We start from the raw sequence: 20,161 nt of genomic DNA, 5'->3' as shown, positions 1-20,161 counted from the left end.
GGGCCACCTCCCAGGACGAGAAGGCAGCTGGCCTCCCAGGACCTACCAGGCACTGGATCGCCTCTTCTTTATTCTCCAAAGAGCCCTGAGCTCACGCCCAGAACAGAGTTTAATTCAGGAGCAGGCCATGCTCTGGTCTGCTTTTGGGGTTTGAAGCCGGGATTTCTGAGGGCGCAGGCAAACACACTCCTTCCTCTCCCAGTGGGGGAAGGAGAGAGTGCTCACCACCCTTCCCTACCAGCCATTAGCACGATTGCTGGAGAGGGGTAGAGACCAGCACGGGGTGAGAGGCTTCCCTGGGCCCAGCCCCCAGATCACACTCATGTTCCCCCTGCAGCAGAGGCTTCCTATCTGGAGCTTCCCACACCTTCTAGTTGCTAGCGCTGTAAGAATTGATCTGGTCTCAAAATCGATCTGCCTAGCTTTTCTCAGTGGAGCAGGTTCATGGCAGAACCGCATTTATTTTTAAAATCTGATAGCGACGGCCTATTGTGATCATTGAAACACAGAATTCTTTGAGCTTTAGAAAGCCCCTCTATAGGACTGCAGTGGAGAAGTCAGCTAATCTCAGTCGACTGCTCCCTGCTCCACTGAGCTGGAGAAAGCCTGTTTACGCTAGCCTGAGCCCTCGATGTGAGGGCTTTTTAAGGACCTTGTAATTTTTCTGGAATTAAACCTCCCACCTCTCCCTACATTCCAGATGTCATTACAGTCAAAAGTCATAAGAATCTGCTTCCCCGTGTGGCTGGCAGGGATGAGGGGATGGGGGAAGGTGGGAGGGAGCAGGGGCTGGAGTGGGGATGGTTCTGTAGTGACTTGTTTGCAAAGATTTTTTTTTCTCTTTTCTTTTTTCTTTCTGTCAAAACAGCATCTTACCTACCTGACAGGACAGTTTAATCATCAGCTATTCTTTAACCTGCCCCCCCCCCAGTGGCAGCTTTCTGCCGGACAGACCAAAGCCCTGGCTCAATTGCAGATGGGGAAAAAAGTCTTTGCCCAGTACCACCAAACATGCAGTTTCCAACCACCAAGGGAGAGAAGGGACAAGTCAGTAAATAAAGGGACCGGCACAAGTGTCTTCTTCCTCTTCCACAAAGCCCTGGAATCTGCTCACTACAGTGCAAACTCCCGCTCTTCTCTAATTGTGCTTGGAGACACTTCATACTACTTCAATTATGCAGAGGAAATAATATAATTCCTTTATTTGAAAAACGATACCGAACCTCTGAGATCAGTTAAAATCTACTGCTGGGATGGGGATTCTTCTTAAGCTGCTGTCCCCTCGGCGCCACACAGCTGTGGCCGTGCACAGATGGAAAAGCATTTGGTCAGAAAGCAGCACACCAGTATCTCCGAGCTCCGCCCCCGCAGCTCCGCGCCTGCACCCGTCTCCTTTTATTTCTTCTTTGCGTTGACATTCTTGCAGACCCAGTTCATGCCATCCTTCGAGGAAAATGGGCAGAAAAAGGCAGTGTTAGTTGCAAGTGTCCCAAGAGCTCAGTTTCTCGGGCACTGGGATTTGCCTTGCCCCAGGGCCCACCTGGCTGACCTGGGTGGGTGACCTTTTTAGGAAGGCAAAGGGAGGTCCCAGCGCAAGGAGGGACACAGAGCCAGTCAACATCTGAACTTGAGATGCGGCCTCAGGAACTCCCTCTGAAAAAATAAACACTTCGGCCCAGGGTCCAGGGCTTGGCTGAGGAGCTATCAGGAAAGATTCCAGCCATTTTTGGCTTTTTCTAGAAGCTGACCTTTGCTAGGGTATTAATTCAATGAGCTACACTTCTGGTTTTCCAGCATGTTTACAGTGTGACAGTGTACACTTGGGTTAAATTAAATTTCATTTTGGAAAAACAACCCTCTGCAGTGGGTGTTCCTCCGCACATGCAGGGGCAATACACACACGCTTCTACAGAGAGGGTTCAAAGTGGCTTCTTGTAGCTCTAAACACTAAGCAGAAGGACAGAGGAGAGGAGAGGTTTTCTTAAAGGCACAGCGACCTTGAAAGTGTCCTTTTTTTAGAAGGCTAGAGAGGGACTGAGGTAAAAAAAGAAAAGAAAAGAAAAAAAAACCCCACACAATGCCTACAGCCTTCTGGCAGGCAGCACAATTCCTCACAGATGCCAGGCCTGTCAAATGTGACCTCCTTCTCAACCCCCTCTGGAGCATACCTGGACACACCCCCTCCCCAGGGACTCCTGACCTTCAGGCAAGTGAAGTTCCCCTAGAAGCACAGAACAGAACTCAAGTGGGCCAGGCACACATGACAGCCACATTCCAAAGCTGACACCCTTGGCCACTGGGACATTAATCCTGTAAACAATACATCACTGCAAAACAACCAGCAGGCCCCCTTCTCCTGGCTAATCTGACAGTCACCTGCAAGTACAGTGATTAAAATGCCACCCGCCGCCATCAGGGCACTTGGGCAGGAGGACCTGATGATTTGAGGGAACTTTCTGCCGTGCCAAGATGAGGCAGAGAGCCTTCAGGTGGGAAGCACCAGGCTGCAGCTGAGCAGTAGAGGACCGGGGAGGGGGACCCCAACACACTGCATTACAACTGGGTCAGCTGCACACTCTGAAAAGCTGAGCAATTCTAAAACCGTTTTATGAAAAGGATTCATTTAAAGAGAGCATGTTTAATTTTAGTAGCTAATTGGTTTCTAGGAAAAAAAAAAAAGATCACCTGCCAGGAGACAAAAAAGATTTTACACATACAGGAGGGACGCCTATGATGACAACCTTCTTCTTGGGCTCCAAAGCCGCTCCAAAGTGGAAGAGCGCAGAACAGGGCAGCACCGCCATGGTCAAGTGCAGCACAAATGCCCAGAGGTGCTGTCTCCACCACCCTTTCCTACAGACGTTTTATCAGACCAGCTTCTCCAGGATATCAGGAAGTGTCCCCACACAGCGCCAGTACCACTTTGCCTTTTTCTCTTGGTTTATGATGGTGTGGGGGGTTCCCTTGTTGTATTTCACCAAACATAAGTGTAGGCAAAGAGATAGGGAAATATTTACTCAGCTGCAGGCACTCAAAGCGGAAGGTGGAGGGGCCACGCTCTGTGGAGGCGGAAAGGGGCTTACAGGGCATGGCCTGCGGAGGGGCGAGGGGTGCTGTCTTGCAGATGTCTGAGCATCTACGGGGGGGGGGCTTGCCCACCATGGTCTTGTTGACAGAGGGTGCTGGGGCCAGGTGCCATGGCTGTCCTCAGCCTCTGGTGCCATTTTGGGCAAAGCCCTGGGCTTCTCTGCTGGGCTCGGGGAGGCCCCTTTGAGTCATAGCATTGGGGAGCTGGAGGTGAGAGGCAGGGGGAGGGCCCCAATTCTCTGTGACAGTACCTCATAAATCAAGTAAGGGCAAACTTTATCAAGTAACCCACTGGAAAGGAAAAGATAATAGTGTTATCCAAAAACCAGGCTGGGAGAGTCTTAAGCAAAGGACCAGAATGCCGTCTGGTGTACAGTCCATACTTAATTTACAGTCTTTAAAATTAATTCTCATAACCACCCCGTGAAATATATTATTATTTCCAGATTGCAAACAAGGAAATGAAGAACAGAAAAATTGGGAGCAGAGGTGGGCCTTGAAGTGTGCCTTTCTTCCCACTGAGAACCATATACCAGCATCATTTTCTCTGTGTCTGAGGATGACAGGAAGTGCTCTGTATCTCATTATAGAGGCTGGGAGGCCCTTTGAAGGCAGCTGGGATTTGAAGCCATTCTGCAGGGTTTTCCCCTCCTGGCTTCCTTCAGGTGAACACACAGGGTAAAGACTAGAGGAGCCCTGTTAAGAAACCCTGCCCACTTTGCCACAGCTCTAAAAAGAACCAGAGGATTCCTAACCTGCTGGGATCTAGGTCTGAGGAAGGCTGGACATTTGTGACCTGGGCCACCTCCTTCAGTGGATACTCGACATTTAGAAACATTATTCAGGGGAGCTTTCTGCTTCTGTATGTAAGGAATGGTGGCATTGCTTTTCTGGAGAAAAGGTAATTGCTTACTTGAAGGAGGTGACTGTGCTGTCCCTGAAGGAGGAAATGAATTCATAGGTTTGTTTAATGGTTGAACCTTTTATTGTTAAAAACTGGTTTGACCAATTTCCTGCACATTTGATCTTCATTATGGAAATGACTCTCCTTGGTGGGAACAGTCTCCCCTTTCCTTTCCCTACCAATCTTGCTAAAACTGAATTTGAATTGATTAGCTTCAATTTATTAATAGAGACTAGAGACAGGGACCCTCAAACACTGGGCCTTGTGCAGCTTCCTGGAGAGGAAATGTCTCTGTGTCTCAGAAGAGTTCCTATCATATCCATGGGGTGCAGGGTGGTGGTGGTGGTGGTGATGGTGATGGTGGTGATGGCGATGGTGGTGGTGATGGTGGTGGTGGTAGTGATGGTGGTGGTGGTGGTGGTGATGATGGTGATGGTGGTGGTGGTGGTAGTGATAGTGGTGGTGATGGTGGTGGTGGTGGTGATGGTGATGGTGGTGGTGGTGGTGGTGGTGATGATGGTGATGGTGGTGGTGGTGGTGATGGTGATGGTGGTGATGGTGATGGTGATGGTGGTGGTGGTGGTAGTGATAGTGGTGGTGGTGATGGTGGTGGTGGTGGTGATGGTGATGGTGGTGATGGTGATGGTGGTGATGGTGGTGGTGGTAGTGATGATGGTGCTGGTGGTGAAAAGCTGCCCCTACTAATCCTCCCCTAGTCTGAGAGTCAAGATGTACTACCTGCTTATGGGCAGGGCTGGTCTCTGCTGCTCTGCTCTTTTAAGTTGATCTCACTCCGGTGCATCCATCAGTGCTCAGTGGCTGCAAGGAAGCAGTGGCGGCCATGGTTGGGTGGGCTGGTTTTCAAAGCTAGGCTGACTATGTGGACTTCCGTAATTGCTTTAGGATGACAAGGCACTCAGACCCTCGCTGAGCAATGCAGCCTGTCCCATTGTGCCTTTAGGCCCCTGGGGTCAAGGAGCAGCTGAACACAGCATACATAAAATATTGCTTGCTGTTCATATTTTTCCGGTGACAAAGGGCAGTGCACCAGGGAGGGAGCAAATCACATGTCACAGGCTTGCTCTCATAGTCCACAGAGAGGTCTGCAAATATAAAAATCAACCTGAGGTCTGACTGATAGATAAGCCGTTCCGTGAATACCTGGAGTAATGTCAGCTGACTTCAGGCCTAGAAAGGAGTGAAAATCCTTCTTAAATGCTAACATCTGGGGAAAAGAAGCAGAGGCACGAGGCTGTGCGGGTGCCACTCTGACGCTCAGTCCACACCTCAGCGAGGCGGACTGCAGCCGACCCTCCTCAGGAATCAAGGCAGCAGGAGACACTGTGATCTGATTATCCTTCCTTTTCGGGATGAGGGGCAGGAATGGGTGAGGAGCTGGTCTAGCTCAGTGGCCTGGAGGGCGGCCCCTGTGGGTCATTCTGCTCTGTGTGGGCAGGTGACTGGCTTAACTGCTGACTTCTGCTTTGAAAGGACATCTAAAGCCAGGATAACCACACACACTGCTTTGGTCTGGGGTCAAACTCATGGCTGCGGGCAGAAGCAGGATGGGGCTCTATAACTTTTATTTTATATATAATACAGATCCTTTGTACATTTTCTAGATGCCCATTGGAAAGGAAAAGGACAAGAGGCCCGGTGCCAAGTAATATATCCCAGGACGGCCTAGCAACCAACCAGGTCTAGCCTCAAGGGTGTGGAGGGAGATTTTTCTCTGTGCCGTGTGTGTGTGTGTGTGTGTGTGTGTGTGTGTGTGTGTGTGTGTGTCTGGCTGAGGGAGCTTTAGGTAATCTAGCCCATACATTTTTCACATTCCCTCTTTTCAGCTTGACGTAACTGGGTCTCTTCTGATCTCTCCTTTGGACTAAAGGCCTCTCAGCAAGATGGAGTGTCCAACACCTTCCTTCCGAGTCTGTGCCCTTTACCTGTTCTTTGTTCCTGACAGTCTCTCATGAAAACCAACTGTAATTAGGTGATGAGTTGGCCTCCTAGTCACCATCGATCAGGAGAGGAAAGAGCTGTTCCACTCTCTTTGCTGTCTTTAACAGTCTACACCACACATAGTAGAACACAGGCATTGTCTTGTAAAGACCACCCAAGTGGGTCTTGAGAAAATCAGGTACAAACTCCCTCCCAGGATTTCCATCCTAGGAGTCCTGGTTCCCACAATTTCAAATGACACATTCCAGCCACTTAACTGATGGGAAGTGGTTACACACTGCTTGGTCACAGAGGGCATGGCACACCCATCACCTGTCTCCTTCTGGCTGGTGTCTGGACTTGAAGGGCCTGACTGTCCGATACTATGATCTGTTGTTTATTCATGTGTTTATGTTTTACACTTCATTCATTCATTCATCCAGCCATTGTGTGTCTGTGTGTAGTAGGGGTGTTCATGCATGCCATAGCACATGTGGAGCATGTTTCTCTCTTACACACATGGGTTCCAGAGAGTGAACATGGGTCAACAGGTTTAGAGGAAAGTGTGCTGAACCACCATGTAGACTACCAGATGTGTTTTGATTGAACATGTGTACGCACACTGACACACAGACACACACACAGAGTGCAGACAGCAGAGTCAGCTCTCAGTACTTAGAACCGAAGCACAAACCCTGGGCCTCCCCAACCTTCTCCTTTCCTCAGACTTTTGTACAGTTTCTTTTGTGGTTGTCACACAGGCAGCACCACAGGCTGCTGGGGAGCCTCTGGGGAGCTGGGTAAGGAGAACCACATGGAATTTAGAAAGTTTGAATTATTATAAATTTATATCTGAACCCGAAATAACTGAATCATAGGCATTTTCCTAGCAAAGTTCTTAGTTTTTAGGGATATTTTAATCCTTAATTAAGAGCCATGCAATCCTAGAGAGAATTACATTGAAGTGACTCCCTTAAAGGTAAAAAACAAGAAGCTGGCTGAGTGGATGGGCAGCGTCACCTGAGGGAGGGGCAGGTTAGTGGCTGACGTGAGAAGCTTCCACAGAAGGCGCCATGACCTTCTCCGCTCCCCAAAGGTTACCATGAAAGGACAATAGAAGAGTCCCTTCTTAATTAACATTTTTATTAAATAACCTATTTCAAATAATGGTTAAATTCTCTAAATTTATATCATTCTATTAACCATAATCTAATCTCATTAACCTTGAAATCCCAGTCTTAACTATCCAATTCGATATACCCTGCTGCTCTCCACAAACGAATTAAGTGACCTTCAAACTATAAGTCCTCTGTATAAAATCATTTTCTTTGCTGGATGTCTCTCTCATTCATATGATTGTGTTTTGATTAATTAATTAATTTATCTGTCTGTGTAAGTCAGTGGACAGCTTTTGGGAGACAGCTCTCTCCTGCCCTGTGGTCCTGGGATCAGACTCAGGTCATCCATCAGCTTTGGCAGCAATCACCTTTATCCACTGAGACATCCTGCTGACCCTGGACCTCTTCTGATGTCACATCTTGTGCCCCTGATTGCTGTAGGTCCCCGATTAAAAAAGCAAACAAAATTTTTTTTACAAACAACCAAATGAATGTAGTTTCTCATTTATTAGACTGCTTATTGTTTAGACATCCCCTGCAGCTGCCACAGTCTAACTGCCTAGTAGCTTGCTGTGTAATAGAGCCTGGGGATGAAGCTCACAGGTAGAGTACTTGCTTATCATGTTCACTGCCCTGGACTGTATTTCCACCTTGGAAGGAGGGAAGAGGTGTAGGTGTGCTGCGTACATGTGGTGGTTACACTGCCAGACTGTAGGGGGCGCTGTGTACATGTGGTGGTTACACTGCCAGAAACACATAGCTCTACCCAGACAGAAGTGGGGTTGGAAAACGCAGGAGTTCCCTGGCTACATTCAGGTTCCTATGGTATAGTCCCTTTGACTTTAATGCTACTGCACACGGTACGACTCCAGACCATTTATTCTGGTTCCTGCCTCTTTTCCATATCCTTGGGCAGGCTGAAGGAACAACCTCACTTTAATTCTGGCTTTACTTTTTCATGTTTTCTCCACCCTGGCCAAGAGTGGGGATCACAGCACTGTAAGCCCACATTCTGATGAGTGTGCACACACACACCTACCTGTTCTCCTCAGTCCACCCTTTACAGCTCCCAACACGAGGATGCCTTGACTTTCTAACATCTGGGTTCTGAGCCATTTAGAAGGGCAGAGTCCTCATGCTTTATGACACAGAAAAGCTTCTGGATTGGGGCTGTTCAGTGGGTAGGGTGCTCACCTGCTATGCACAAGGACTCAGCAATGGTAAACAAGAGGTGACCTGTCACCTCACCTCCCTCCCTGTGCCTGAGTCTTACCTAATTACCCTGGGCACAGGTGGAAGGACACACACAGGGTAAGGCCTTTCCTTTCTTCCTTCTCACTTGCTTGCTTGCTTTCATTTTGTTCTTTTTAGACAGGGTTTCTCTGTGCAGCCCTGGCTGTCCTAGAATTCACTCTGTAGACCAGGCTGGCCTTGAATTATCGGCCTGTCTCTGCCTTCCAAGTGCTGGAACTAAAGGTGTGTGCACCACCCCCTGGCAGAACTTTTCATTTTAAAAGAGGGTTGCAATTGAACAAGACTCCATGAAATGATCAGTATTTACCTAGAGCCAACATTCCATGCTGTAGCATACTTGGACTAGGTTGTAAATTACCCTAAAAAAGGTAGTGAAATCAAAGGCCTAAAGACAAGTTTGTATATATAAATAATCATCTATGTGGCAGTAATTTTATAAGGGAGAATCTAGAAAAATGATAGTTTAGTCCCTCTCTATAGGACTTAGGAGAGAGAAAGATTCTTTTGCTTACTTTTAAGACAGCCTCACATAGCGGAGGCTGGCTGGGGCGGACTTCCTGATCCTGCTGACTTTACTCCCAAGGGATGAGGATTACAGGCCTATACTGTCTGTCATACCCACTTCATACAGTATTTCTATACTGCTGAGATGAACCTGGAACCTGTCATGTAAGACAACCACTCTACTACTGAGTCATGCCCTTAATCCATATTTATTCAACATTATAAACTTTTATATAATTAAAAATGAGAAAAAAAATTCATATTTGAGATAGGATCTTTGAGATTAATTAGAACTTCTGGGTTCAACAGATTTTCCAAAGTATGGATGCATGCCACAATGCCCAAGTTAGAACATGACTTTTAGAACCAGAAGCTAGGAAGAAAGGAAGGAAGGAAGGAAGAAAGGAAGGAAGGAAGGAAGGAAGGGAGGAAGGGAGGAAGGAAGGAAGAGAGGAAGGAAAGAGGAAGAGTTTACAGTTGAGTGTGGAGGCTTACTCCTGTGACCGTAACACTCTGAATGCTAAGGTAGAAAGGTCAGGAGATTGGACTCAGCTATGTAGAGAGTTCAAGGCCAGCTTGGCTACAAAACACTCTTTTTTTGTTGTTGTTAAAGATGTGAGTACACTGTCCCTCTCTTCAGACACACCAGAAGAGGGCATCAGATCCCATCATAGATGGTTGTGAGCCACCATGTGGCTGCTGGGAATTGAACTCAGGACCTCTGGAAGAGCAGTCAGTGCTCTTAACCACTGAGCCATCTCTCCAGCCCAAAACACTCTTATCTTGGGGCTGGAGAGAGGATTCCCAGCACCTAGATGGTGGTTCACAACCATCGGTAACTCTAGTTCCTAGAGATTTAACCCCCTCTTCTGGCTTCCATGCACTCAGCATGCAAAGGGTGCACACCCATATGTACAGGCAAAACACCCACACCCATCAGATACAACTTATAAAAAGAGAAACCATTCAAAACTCTCCTGGACTTAAACCTTCCCGGTGCTCCAGGATACATTTGCGGATTTAACTGTGGTAATCCCTGGGTTTCACAGAGCTCCAGCATGCACATAGTCGTGACTTCTGGGTACAAGTGTGAGCAGTGTAAAGAGGGACCCCGTCCAGTGCAGACTAAACTCGGCTCTAGAGGCCACACTTAGAAGCCAGCTGTGGCTGTTTTTGTAATAAAGGAAAACTCAAACAAACAAGCAGCTAACATGTCAGGACCAACACAATTCTATCATGTGATTATTTGCTTGAGACAAAAGCAACCAGCCCATTTAAAAACAAGTCAGGGGCTGGAGAGATGGCTGAGCGGTTAAGAGCACTGACTGCTCTTCCAGAGGTCCTGAGTTCAAATCCCAGCAACCACATGGTGGCTCACAACCATCTGTAATGGGATCTGATGCCCTCTTCTGCTGTGTCTGAAGACAGCTACAGTGTACTCATATATAATAAAGAAATCTTAAAAAAAAAAAATAAATGCTTTAAAAAACAAGTCAGTGTCAAGCAACTGAGGGGAGAACCCGTCAGTCCTCAGAGCACTGTGGCATCCTAGCAGCTAAACCACAGGCTTAGAATGAGAAACGGGGAAGATTCGAGGTCTTCTTAAAGGGCTGATGGGGCGTGTCACCGAGTTGAAGAAGCTTGGTAGAAAGCATCTGAGTTACAAGTGTGTGTCTTTTGGAGAATACAGCCCGGTGGATGTCTGGGACAGAGCTGTGTTCTGCCCTAAATTAATATTACACAAGGGGATGTTCAATCTCCTGGTATACGGTTCCTCAGCATAAAGCGCAGGGCTTTGTGTCCATAGAACCCACAGTGGGAAAGCGAAACCAGTAGCTACAAACAGACACCAAGCCGGAGGGCAGGGGAGAGGCTAAGAGGAGAAGCAGAGGCGTCTCTAGGCCAGCTAGCATTTGTGTGGTCACTGATGGCAGTCACCTAGGAAAGCAGGCTTTTAGCATCCATAGTCTGAGACCCAACAGAGGATGCGGACACAACCGTCAAGCAACTTGAGCCATTTCCTCAGGCCTCCGTGGTGGACAGTAAGCGGAAGGCACAGGGTACTCCTCCTTCAGAGCATTCCATGGTGTCTACTTGGTTTCTACACAAAAAGGAGCCTTTCCCTCCTAGAATGGTTCATCTGCCAGTCAGAGAACATTTGCTTCATATCTGTTTCTGTGTAGAGCGGCGGTTCTCAACCTTCCTAAAGCTGCGACCCTTTAGTACAGTCCTTCACGTTGTGGTGACCCCCAACCATACAAGTATTTTGTTACTGTTATGAATTGTAATGAAAACATCCCTGTTTTCCGATGGTCTTAAACTCCAAAGGGGTCGTGACCCACAGGTAGAGAACCCTTCCAGTGAGGCAGATGCCGTAGTGAGCTGCCATGGTGACGGGAAGGCTTTGCCACTGTCTCACCTGGACGCCCTCGCCTGTGAGCGCTGAACAGGACTGGATCTGCCAGACGCGGTCCCGGATGGTGTGTAGGTTTAGCCCTTCTGCGATCTCTGCGGCTGGGGCTGCGGTGAGCAGATCCTGCTTGTTAGCGAAGACAAGCACTGGCACACAGCTCAGCTTTTCTTCCTCCAGCAATTCCGTCAGCTCCTGGGAGAAAAGGGGAGAGGCTCGGCAACCATGACGCACAGCACTCTTGGATTCCAACACACTATGTTATGTTCATCAGCAGCAACTTTCAAGATCCTCAGGCCTTTGGAAGATTCCCTAGCAAGTTTCTGGGATTCTGACTCCAGAAAGTTGGAGCCAGCATCTAGGAATCACTTTTAACAGACGCGCCAGGTGCACCCGACACATAGGTCACTTAAGAAATGCCCTGAGAGCCACTGTTTAAGGAAGAGTGTAAATAGCAGTTAGAGGTTTCAGACTTTTTCAAGGTTAGATAAATATCTTTTTTTATTTTTCCTCTGGTGCTGGGGATTGAACCAAGGACCTTATACATGCTAAGCAGGAGACCCTCAGTGAGATAGACCCACAGCCTCACAAACTGTGTGTGTGTCAAAGTGCATGATAGAAAGTGGAAATAACAATTAGAGGTAATTGTGTCCATTGATCTCTATCTCCAAAACAGGCCCCCAGTCATCTGCGTTCACTCATTTCACATCTGAAAGACCTGGAAGAAACCAGAGCTTTACTGGTCCCCTAGGTCACAGGAAGAACTCTGAACTGTATGTTAATTCAGTCTGTAGTAATTCCAAATGAGTATATGCACTTACCTAGGGACGGGCTCTGCCTTTTTCTACTAAGCTCACATTTTAGCTACTTCAAACATTCAGCTTTCAAAAGGAACTGGACAGCTGCCAGGCGTGGTGGCTCACACCGTTGATCCAAGTACTCGGAGGCAGAGGCAGGAGGACCTCTGTTAGTTTGAGGCCAGCCTGGTTCTAAGACAGCTAGAGCTATAGAGTGAGACTTTTTGTCTCAAACACCAAAAAGACAAAAAGGAACTGGACAGTTCAAAAGGCAGCCAACTTCCAGCACCCACACCCCAGGGGGAAGTGCTGTCTCCAGCAGTCTGGAGAGCCTCTACCCACTTTCCAAGACAAAGGAACAGAAGCATGGGAACATCTGACATTGGACACAGGGCCAATTCTCTGCACTGAGATCCAAATATAGCTCTCTAGAGATTCCCTCCATCTTTGCTGCTCCCAGGGGTGACCTCAGTCTGGGTTCAATGGTCTGAGGCTCAGTGCCACTCTGTGGATGACTATATACATAGATCTCACCGCCTAAACATATCGACATGTACCCTGAAGTCAAAGCCATATCTAAGATTAAGGTTGATCTTGTTTCCTGGATTGAAAATAAGTAGTTTTGTTTTCTGGTTTGATTTTTCTTCTCATCCTTCTGAATTTGCCAGTGTTTGATCAATTAAGTATGGAGAAGTGTAAACAGAAATACTCGGTGTAGTGTCCATGAGTTCATTTCTCCATGGTCCGGGAAGACACACAAGAAGGGCTTTGGGGTGTGGTGCAAAGTTTCATTTGCTTGGATCTTATATATTCACTTTGATTCAGCTAAAAGGATTTCACCAAAAGACAGTGTAAAAAGACTCTCAACTAATTTCTTTTTGGACAGCTGGTATTTTTGCCTGCTCGCCAGAATGACCCTCTTCTTGGACTGTAACAGTTAACGAAAAACATTCTTATCCCTGACACACTTGCAGGAAGATCATTAATACCTGGTGTTTTGGGAAAGAGTCCAACATAAGAGTCACTTACCTGACCCGTCTCTTCAAATCTTTTTCTGTCTGCGCTGTCAATTACATATATCTGCAATGGAGAACAAGAGGCCACTTCAATAAACAGAGACAGAAAGAGGAGACAACTTTTACAAAAAAACTGAAGGTCCTCAGTCAGTAGAGTTCAGATTAACCCAACAAATAGAAAGAGCCTGGCCTGGCTCAACTCACCATGGAGCAAGAAAACCCAATGAATGAACAAAGGATGCTGGGAAAACACATCCAGGGAGGTGTTCACACCCAGAAACCAAGGGAGTAAACTAAGTGTTTCATGTCCTCATGACATGGATGGAGGGAGCCCATGGGGATGGTGTCTGCGATCCTATACTAGGACAACACCTCTCTGAGGTCCTCTTCAGCATTACTTCTATGCTGACTTTGGGGCCGAGCCAAGGGACAGTTCTCGTTCATTACGATCATCCCAGGCTGCTGTGATGTCAAGGAAAGTCTAGAAATAGATGGACGAGATATGCTAGAAGATGATGTCATCATCTAGTTCGTTTATTCTGACACAGGGTATCAGATAGTCCAGGCTGGCCTTGAACTGGCTTTGTAGTCTAGGATGACCCTGAAATTTTGATCTTCCATCTGCTTGCTGGGTATAGGTTTGTTCTAAGGGGTACTGGGGACTGAACTCGGAGCCTCACATGAATGCTAGGTGAGTCCTCTACCACCTCAGCTACATCCCCAGCAGAAAGAACACTTGAGACTCATCATAAGTTATACATTTGAAGCTTCCCCCTCTACCCATGAGTTTTAGTTACAAGTGAATAACACTGCATAACAGTAAGGAAAATAAAGTTTTAAAACGAGAATGAAAAATCATCCATAATTACAGCTTCTAAAAACACTGGCTATGTAAATGTCCTTCAGAAGACGGTGGGTGTGGTGGTGGAGGCCTTTCATCCCGGCACTTGGGAGGCAGAGGTAGGTGAGTTTTTGTGAGTTCAAGGCCAGCCTGGTCGACGGTGCTAGAGAGGAGTTCTGTGGTTTAAAGTCCTGACTGCTCATTCACCAGCTCACAAACATCTGTCACTCCAGTCCTAGGAGACCCACCCTCTTCTGGCCTCTGGGAATTAGTTACACATGCTATATGATGAACATGGCATATGTGGACAGAATGCCCATGCATATAAAATAAACGTTTAAAACGTTTTTCTCTAATTTTCTTTTTAAATTTGCATATGAAGAATTAGGAAAGAACTTCTTTCTTTTCTTAAAAAATGAGTTAAAATTAGCTTAGACTGGCCTCTTTCTCATAGCAATCCTCCTGCCTCAGCCCCTAAAGTGATGCAGTTATAACCTTGAGCTAACACACCTGGTGGGGAGGAGTCTTCTGTATGAGGCTAGCCTAGGCTCACAGGCCTAGGTTACATAAGACTTTTGTTTTATCAAAAAAAAAAAAGGAAGAAAAAGAGCTTAACATCATTATTAAGGAACTAATAGCACAGTGGAACTCTCTTTTGAAAAGCACATCAGTTAAAAACAGAAACCAAACTTCACACCCTCACCTTCCTTAGGGGTGGGGCAGGGGTGGGGCAGGTGTAGGGGAGGGGCAGGTGTAGGGGTCAGGGTGGAGCAGGGGTAGGGTTGAGGCAGGTGTAGGGGTGAGGGTGGAGCAGGGGTAGGGGTGAGGGTGGAACAGAGGTAGGGGTGGGGCAGGTGTAGGGGTGAGGGTGGGGCAGGTGTAGGGGTGAGGGTAGGGTAGGTGTAGGGATGAGGGTGGGGCAGGGGTAGGGGTGAGGGTGGAACAGGGGTAGGGGTGGGGCAGGGGTGAGGGTGGGGTAGGGGTAGGGATGAGGGTGGAACAGGGGTAGGGGTGGGGCAGGTGTAGGGGTGAGGGTGGGGCAGGTGTAGGGGTGAGAATGGGGCAGGTGTAGGGGTGAGGGTGGGGTAGGTGTAGGGGTGAGGGTGGGGCAGGGGTAGGGGTGGGGCAGGGGTGAGGGTGGGGTAGGTGTAGGGGTGAGGGTGGAGCAGGGGTAGGGGTGAGGCAGGTGTAGGGGTGAGGGTGGAACAGGGGTAGGGGTGGGGCAGGGGTGAGGGTGGGGTAGGTGTAGGGGTCAGGGTGGAGCAGGGGTAGGGTTGAGGCAGGTGTAGGGGTGAGGGTGGAGCAGGGGTAGGGGTAGGGGTGGGACAGGTGTAGGGGTGAGGGTGGAACAGGGGTAGGGGTGGGGTAGGGGTGAGGGTGGGGCAGGGGTAGGGGTGAGGGTGGAACAGGGGTAGGGGTGGAGCAGGGGTAGGGTTGAGGCAGGTGTAGGGGTGAGGGTGGAGCAGGGGTAGGGGTAAGGGTGGAACAGGGGTAGGGGTGAGGGTGGGGCAGGGGTGGGCATGAACTTCAGTGTTCTTCTCCTGGTCCATTCAGACTCAGGGTTAGTGAGCGATCAGTGGATGGTGTACATGCCACATTCTACACCTGACGCTGAAAATAAGTCAGTGTGAAACACGATAATTTTGCTTATTTTATTTATATTTAAATAATATTTAAATTTACTTAGGTACATCAGATACAACTTTTTTTTTTTTGTCTTTTTGTTTTGTTTTGTTTTTTGTTTCTCTGTGTAACCTTAGCTTTCCTGGAACTCATTCTGTAGACCTGGCTGACCTCAACCTCAGAGATCTGCCTGTCTTTACCTCCCAAGTGCTGGGATTACCACTAGGTTCCACCAGTTTTATTTTATTACAAAAAACTTTAATCAGGTGCATGTGTGTAGGCCATGAATGTGGGAGCCCGAGGAGGCCAGAGGTGTCACATCCCCTGGAGCTGTAGTAAGAGGTAGTTGGTGAGCTGATGATGGGTGCTGGGAATTGAACTCTGGTTCTTCAGGAAGAATACATGCTCTTAACCCTGGGCCCCCTCTCCAGCCTGGGGCTCATGCACAATACACAACACGTTTAGAAAGAGTGAATGCATCAGAAGCTGAAGTTAAATTATCTGTGAGTCTACAGTTTAGTTAGGAGGAACATAACAAGCCACAGCTCAGAACGTGAGGGAGGGACGGGAAGCCAGGTGACTCTGGAGTCAGAGAGCAGGCCACTGGAGGAAGGCATGCTAGGGACAAAGGCTGTGGATGAAGCTGAGGGCCATGTGGTGTGACAGAAAAGAAAGGCAGAGCCAGTGTGACAGAACTGGACCTACACGTGATGGGGAAGGAACTGCAGTGTCCCCGACTTCACAGACATGTTGTGGCAAGTGTGCCCCCCATGAGAAGAAACACAAAGGAGAGAAGAACAGAGATGGCCGAGACAGGAGAGCAAGGAGACACAGGTTTGAAGGAGCCACCCAGCCAGGCACAGCCGACCCTGGCCAAGCATCTGCCCCTCTTTACTGGACACGAAGTTTCATCTAGTGCTTTCTCTGCCAGACTCCAAAGGACGGCTCCAACCACATACCAACTCTTTCTTGTATTCAGCTTCTGTCTGTATAGAATCTGAACAGTGCTAAACAAAAATCCCAGGATCAAGTCTAGAAAGTAACTACCCCATTTATTTATTTAAAGAATTATTTATTTTATGTATATGAGTACACTATAGCTGTCAGACACAGCAAAAGAGGGCATCAGACCCCATTACAGATGGCTGTGAGCCACCATGTGGTTGCTGGGAATTGAACTCAGGACCTCTAGAAGAGCAGTCAGTGCTCTTAACCACTGAGCCATCTCTCAGCTGTCTCCTCCCCATTTATTTTTTATGAGCCATTGGAAAAAATATAACGGGCACAAACTGTCCCCCAAGACCTCCCACCCCCACTCCATGTGATCCCAAGACATGGCTCTGGTTTGTTCGGTGCCCTGGGTGTACTGTGTAGCCATGTAGGAGTTTCTCTGTCTCTTCCTCAGTTTTTTGTTTTAATTCAGAACAAACTGATCATTAATATTTTTTCTGGTCTTTAACATGGTAAAGTCCTTCAAATATCAAGTCATAAAACGATTCTGCAGAAGGTTACACCCCCAGCACCCAGAAGACTTAAGTGACCTCACACCTCAGGTGTTCTTGTGTGTTTGCTTTTGGCAGTTGCTTCTGAATTCTTATTTGGTTGTGGGATGACCTGAGAAAACTCCCTTCTCGGGGTTAGGGCAGCCCCGGCTCCAGGAGCCTGAGTCTCTCCTCACTGACCATTGGCTCCTCATCCCTGTCCTCCTTCCTGCTGCCACCTTTTGGCCACTTTATTGCTTCTCCATTCTTCACAAGAGGTGGCAGGAGAAGTGTGGCTTTCCTCACAGCTGGAGCTGCCTAAGAGGACAGCAGAGCTGATAAACTAGGTGTCTGCATAACTTGGGCTTTCAGTTGCTGGTGTGTTCTGTCTCTGGTGTGGCACAGATATGGAGGGAGGAAAGAGCTATTTTAAAGCATTTGACATCCATTCCTCTTTAGGTCTCTCTGAGACAGGGTCTCACTATATAACCTTGGTTGGCCTGGGTTCTTGTAGACCTTCCACCTGCCTGACTCCCAGAGAGCGGTGACTAAAGGCGTGGACCAGCACACCTGCCCATCAGAGAGAACAGGAAGATGTCATGCCCCTCCCTTCCGTTTTACTTCCGTTCTTCTTTTATAGTTGCTTCCTGAAACTCCTCAGCTGAAGTCAGATGTTCCTGAGAGTAACCCTGACCCCCAACCCTTAGAACCACTGCATGCTCTAAAGTGAGGGCAAGCAAACTTCTGCGAGCAGTCAGCAGTAAACGCTGTTTTGTGGCCTGTGGAGTCTCATTCACATACACAGAGCCAGGCCACTACAGCATGAAAGCAACTGTGGGAACCCGGGGGACAAATGCAGGTGGCCAGGTTCCAACAGAACCTCATTATGGACACCAAAATTCCACATCATTCTTACAATGTCGCAAAACAGTATTTTCCTTTTGTTTTTTTCCAAACCTCTTAAAAATAAAAAAAAACCATTCTCGCTCACAGGATACACAAAAACAGGAGGCAGACTGGATCAATCTGTCCACCTCTGCTCGAAAGCTAGATTCTACCAAGGCACTCCAGAGAGAATTGAAAAGATTTAAGCAGGCAATGAAATGTGTCAAGCCTCAATCCCACTCCTGCAGCGGTAAGGCGTCCAGCGTAATAGGTCTTTTTCAACTAACAATGGAAGACTATTAAACCCAGACAAACACACAGACTTCATCGACACGCTCAGGACTGCTACGAGGCAGGCAGGCTAGCAGAGTCTCAAGGCTGTATGCTCAGAAGCCGACACTCAGCTGCTTCCAAAACCTGCTTAATCTCCATGGCACTGGAGAATAATGAGGCTGACTCTCAGCCCTAAATATTACCTTGGACTAGCACGTTGTTGGTGAAAGGCTGCTCTGACGCTCGCTGGGCGGCAGGTTATTCCTGGGCACTCACAGCTAATGGGGACGTGGGATTCTAGGTTATGTCTCATTTACCTTGCAGCAAGAGGTAGAGCTTACCTCTTACGTGTAGATCACCCTTACGTGTAGACCAGGGTGTTGGGCTGGAACTTCAGTCACTAACGTCCTTTCATGCAGCTCTTCTCTGAGCACTGCACCGAAAGCACTTGTCTTGCCCCCATTTTACTTTAGTTTTTTAAAAGACAGTGTCTAACTCTGGCAGACTGGGAACTTGGCAAGTAAACCAGGCTGGTCTTGAACTTTGAACTTGCAGAGTCCTGGAATTACATCTAGACTTTGTTTCTTTTTCTTTTCTTTTCTTGTACGGTGTGTGTTAGTGTGCCTTTGCTCGATGCCAGCACTAGCATGGTTCTTGCTTTGGGTAGTGAGATGTGCAGCTAAGGCTGAGCCATAAGGATGAGGAGTGTGTGTAGTAGGAATCCAGAATGGCGGTCCTCTGTATGGTAAGGGGTTCATGCCTGTCTGATGAGTAGGGTCCACCATGTGAACAGAGAGATGCCCTAAAAACAGTTAAAGGTTTAGGGGAAATTTTAGTCTTGGAGACTAATGTGCTAGGTGGAGACTGTTTGCCACCAGCAGCAGAGGTTGCCTGGCCATGGTTGTGCATATTTAGAAATGCACCAGAGGACGAGATGGCCACCAAGCAGGAGCTTGTTCGTGTACAGGGGCAGTTGCAACCAGAGAAGAAGTTGCGGCACCATCCTTCATGTTAGCCTCTGACCTGGTGACAAGATAACCAAGAGGAAGAGATGGGGTGCAGGCGCAGGCTTGCCACTTCTTAAGGTTTGGGGCGAGAGAGAGAGAGAGAGAGAGAGAGAGAGAGAGAGAGAGAGAGAGAGAAGAGGGGGAGGGGGAGAAGGAGAGGGAGAGAGTGAGAAATCCGTGATCCATTGTATAATTGAGGGCCCAGCAATGGTCCAGTACAAGAAGGTGATCAGAAAACACTCAGTGCTTGAGTTGCTGGGAGTAGGGAGTTTAAACAAGCAAAGAAAAAGAAAGCCTGTGTCAGCCTGGCCTGCTGACTTACGAGGCTTGGGACATGGGGGTGGACAGGATCTGTCTGACTTCTGTGGAGGCAGGAAAACTGAGTAATGTAACTTCCCTTCCCTCTTAAGGCAAAGGCTGCGTGACCTGAGACAGTGCGAGGAAAGTCAGTCCTTCAACCGGCTGGCTTATGAAAGCCACTAGAAGTACTTGGTTACCTCTGTCTGAGGTCCCCACAAATAGCTAGGGCTGGAGGACCATGGAGGAGGGCAGCTGCTATTGAGGAAATGAGGAATATGGGTGTGAACCCCAGTTCACTGGGCCAGACAGAACCTAACAGATGAGTTACAGAAAAGGTTGATCAGGCGGGGTCCTGAGAGGATGGCTGAGGAGACAGGGGGCTAATTGTTAGCGCCTCCTATCTTTGCTGTGCATCCAACCGTCATCTGCGCAGGAAGCAAGCCATACAGATGGACAGACCTGTCCATGCTGTGTCCAGACCTTGACTGTCTCCGACTTTATGACCCTCTGGGCTCACCTGACACAGCTGAGAGCAGATGACAACAGACTTCCAGTGTGCTTCCCCAAGGCTGTCTTTGTGACTCACTGTCTGTTATGGGACAATGGTTTGGGATGTCGCCTTGTCCCGCCCATCCTCTGGGAAAGGTTTTGTTATATAGATGACATAATGCTAACCTGAGTGTTTTACAGATTTGAAAAACCATTCGAGGGACGAGCAGGGGC

At 48.1% G+C, this 20,161-nt stretch overlaps 1 protein-coding gene across 1 annotated transcript in view; it reads right to left on the bottom strand.

The window, feature by feature from the left end:
- Nucleotides 1-1,182: 1,182 nt before the first annotated feature.
- ARL3 (ARF like GTPase 3) overlaps nt 1,183-20,161 on the bottom strand; it is a 43,329-nt gene continuing 24,350 nt past the window's right edge. Inside the window, exons 4-6 of the mRNA XM_080912562.1 lie at nt 13,042-13,092; nt 11,225-11,410; nt 1,183-1,443 (exon numbers count right to left, since the gene is read on the bottom strand). Coding sequence (XP_080768688.1) covers nt 1,396-1,443; nt 11,225-11,410; nt 13,042-13,092 — 285 coding nt within the window. The 3' untranslated portion in view covers nt 1,183-1,395. The remainder of the gene's footprint in view (nt 1,444-11,224; nt 11,411-13,041; nt 13,093-20,161) is intronic.

This window comes from Micromys minutus (genome assembly GCF_963924665.1).
Source record: "Micromys minutus genome assembly, chromosome: 2".
NCBI lineage: Eukaryota > Metazoa > Chordata > Mammalia > Rodentia > Muridae > Micromys > Micromys minutus.
This window is presented reverse-complemented; position numbering and strand designations above follow the sequence as displayed.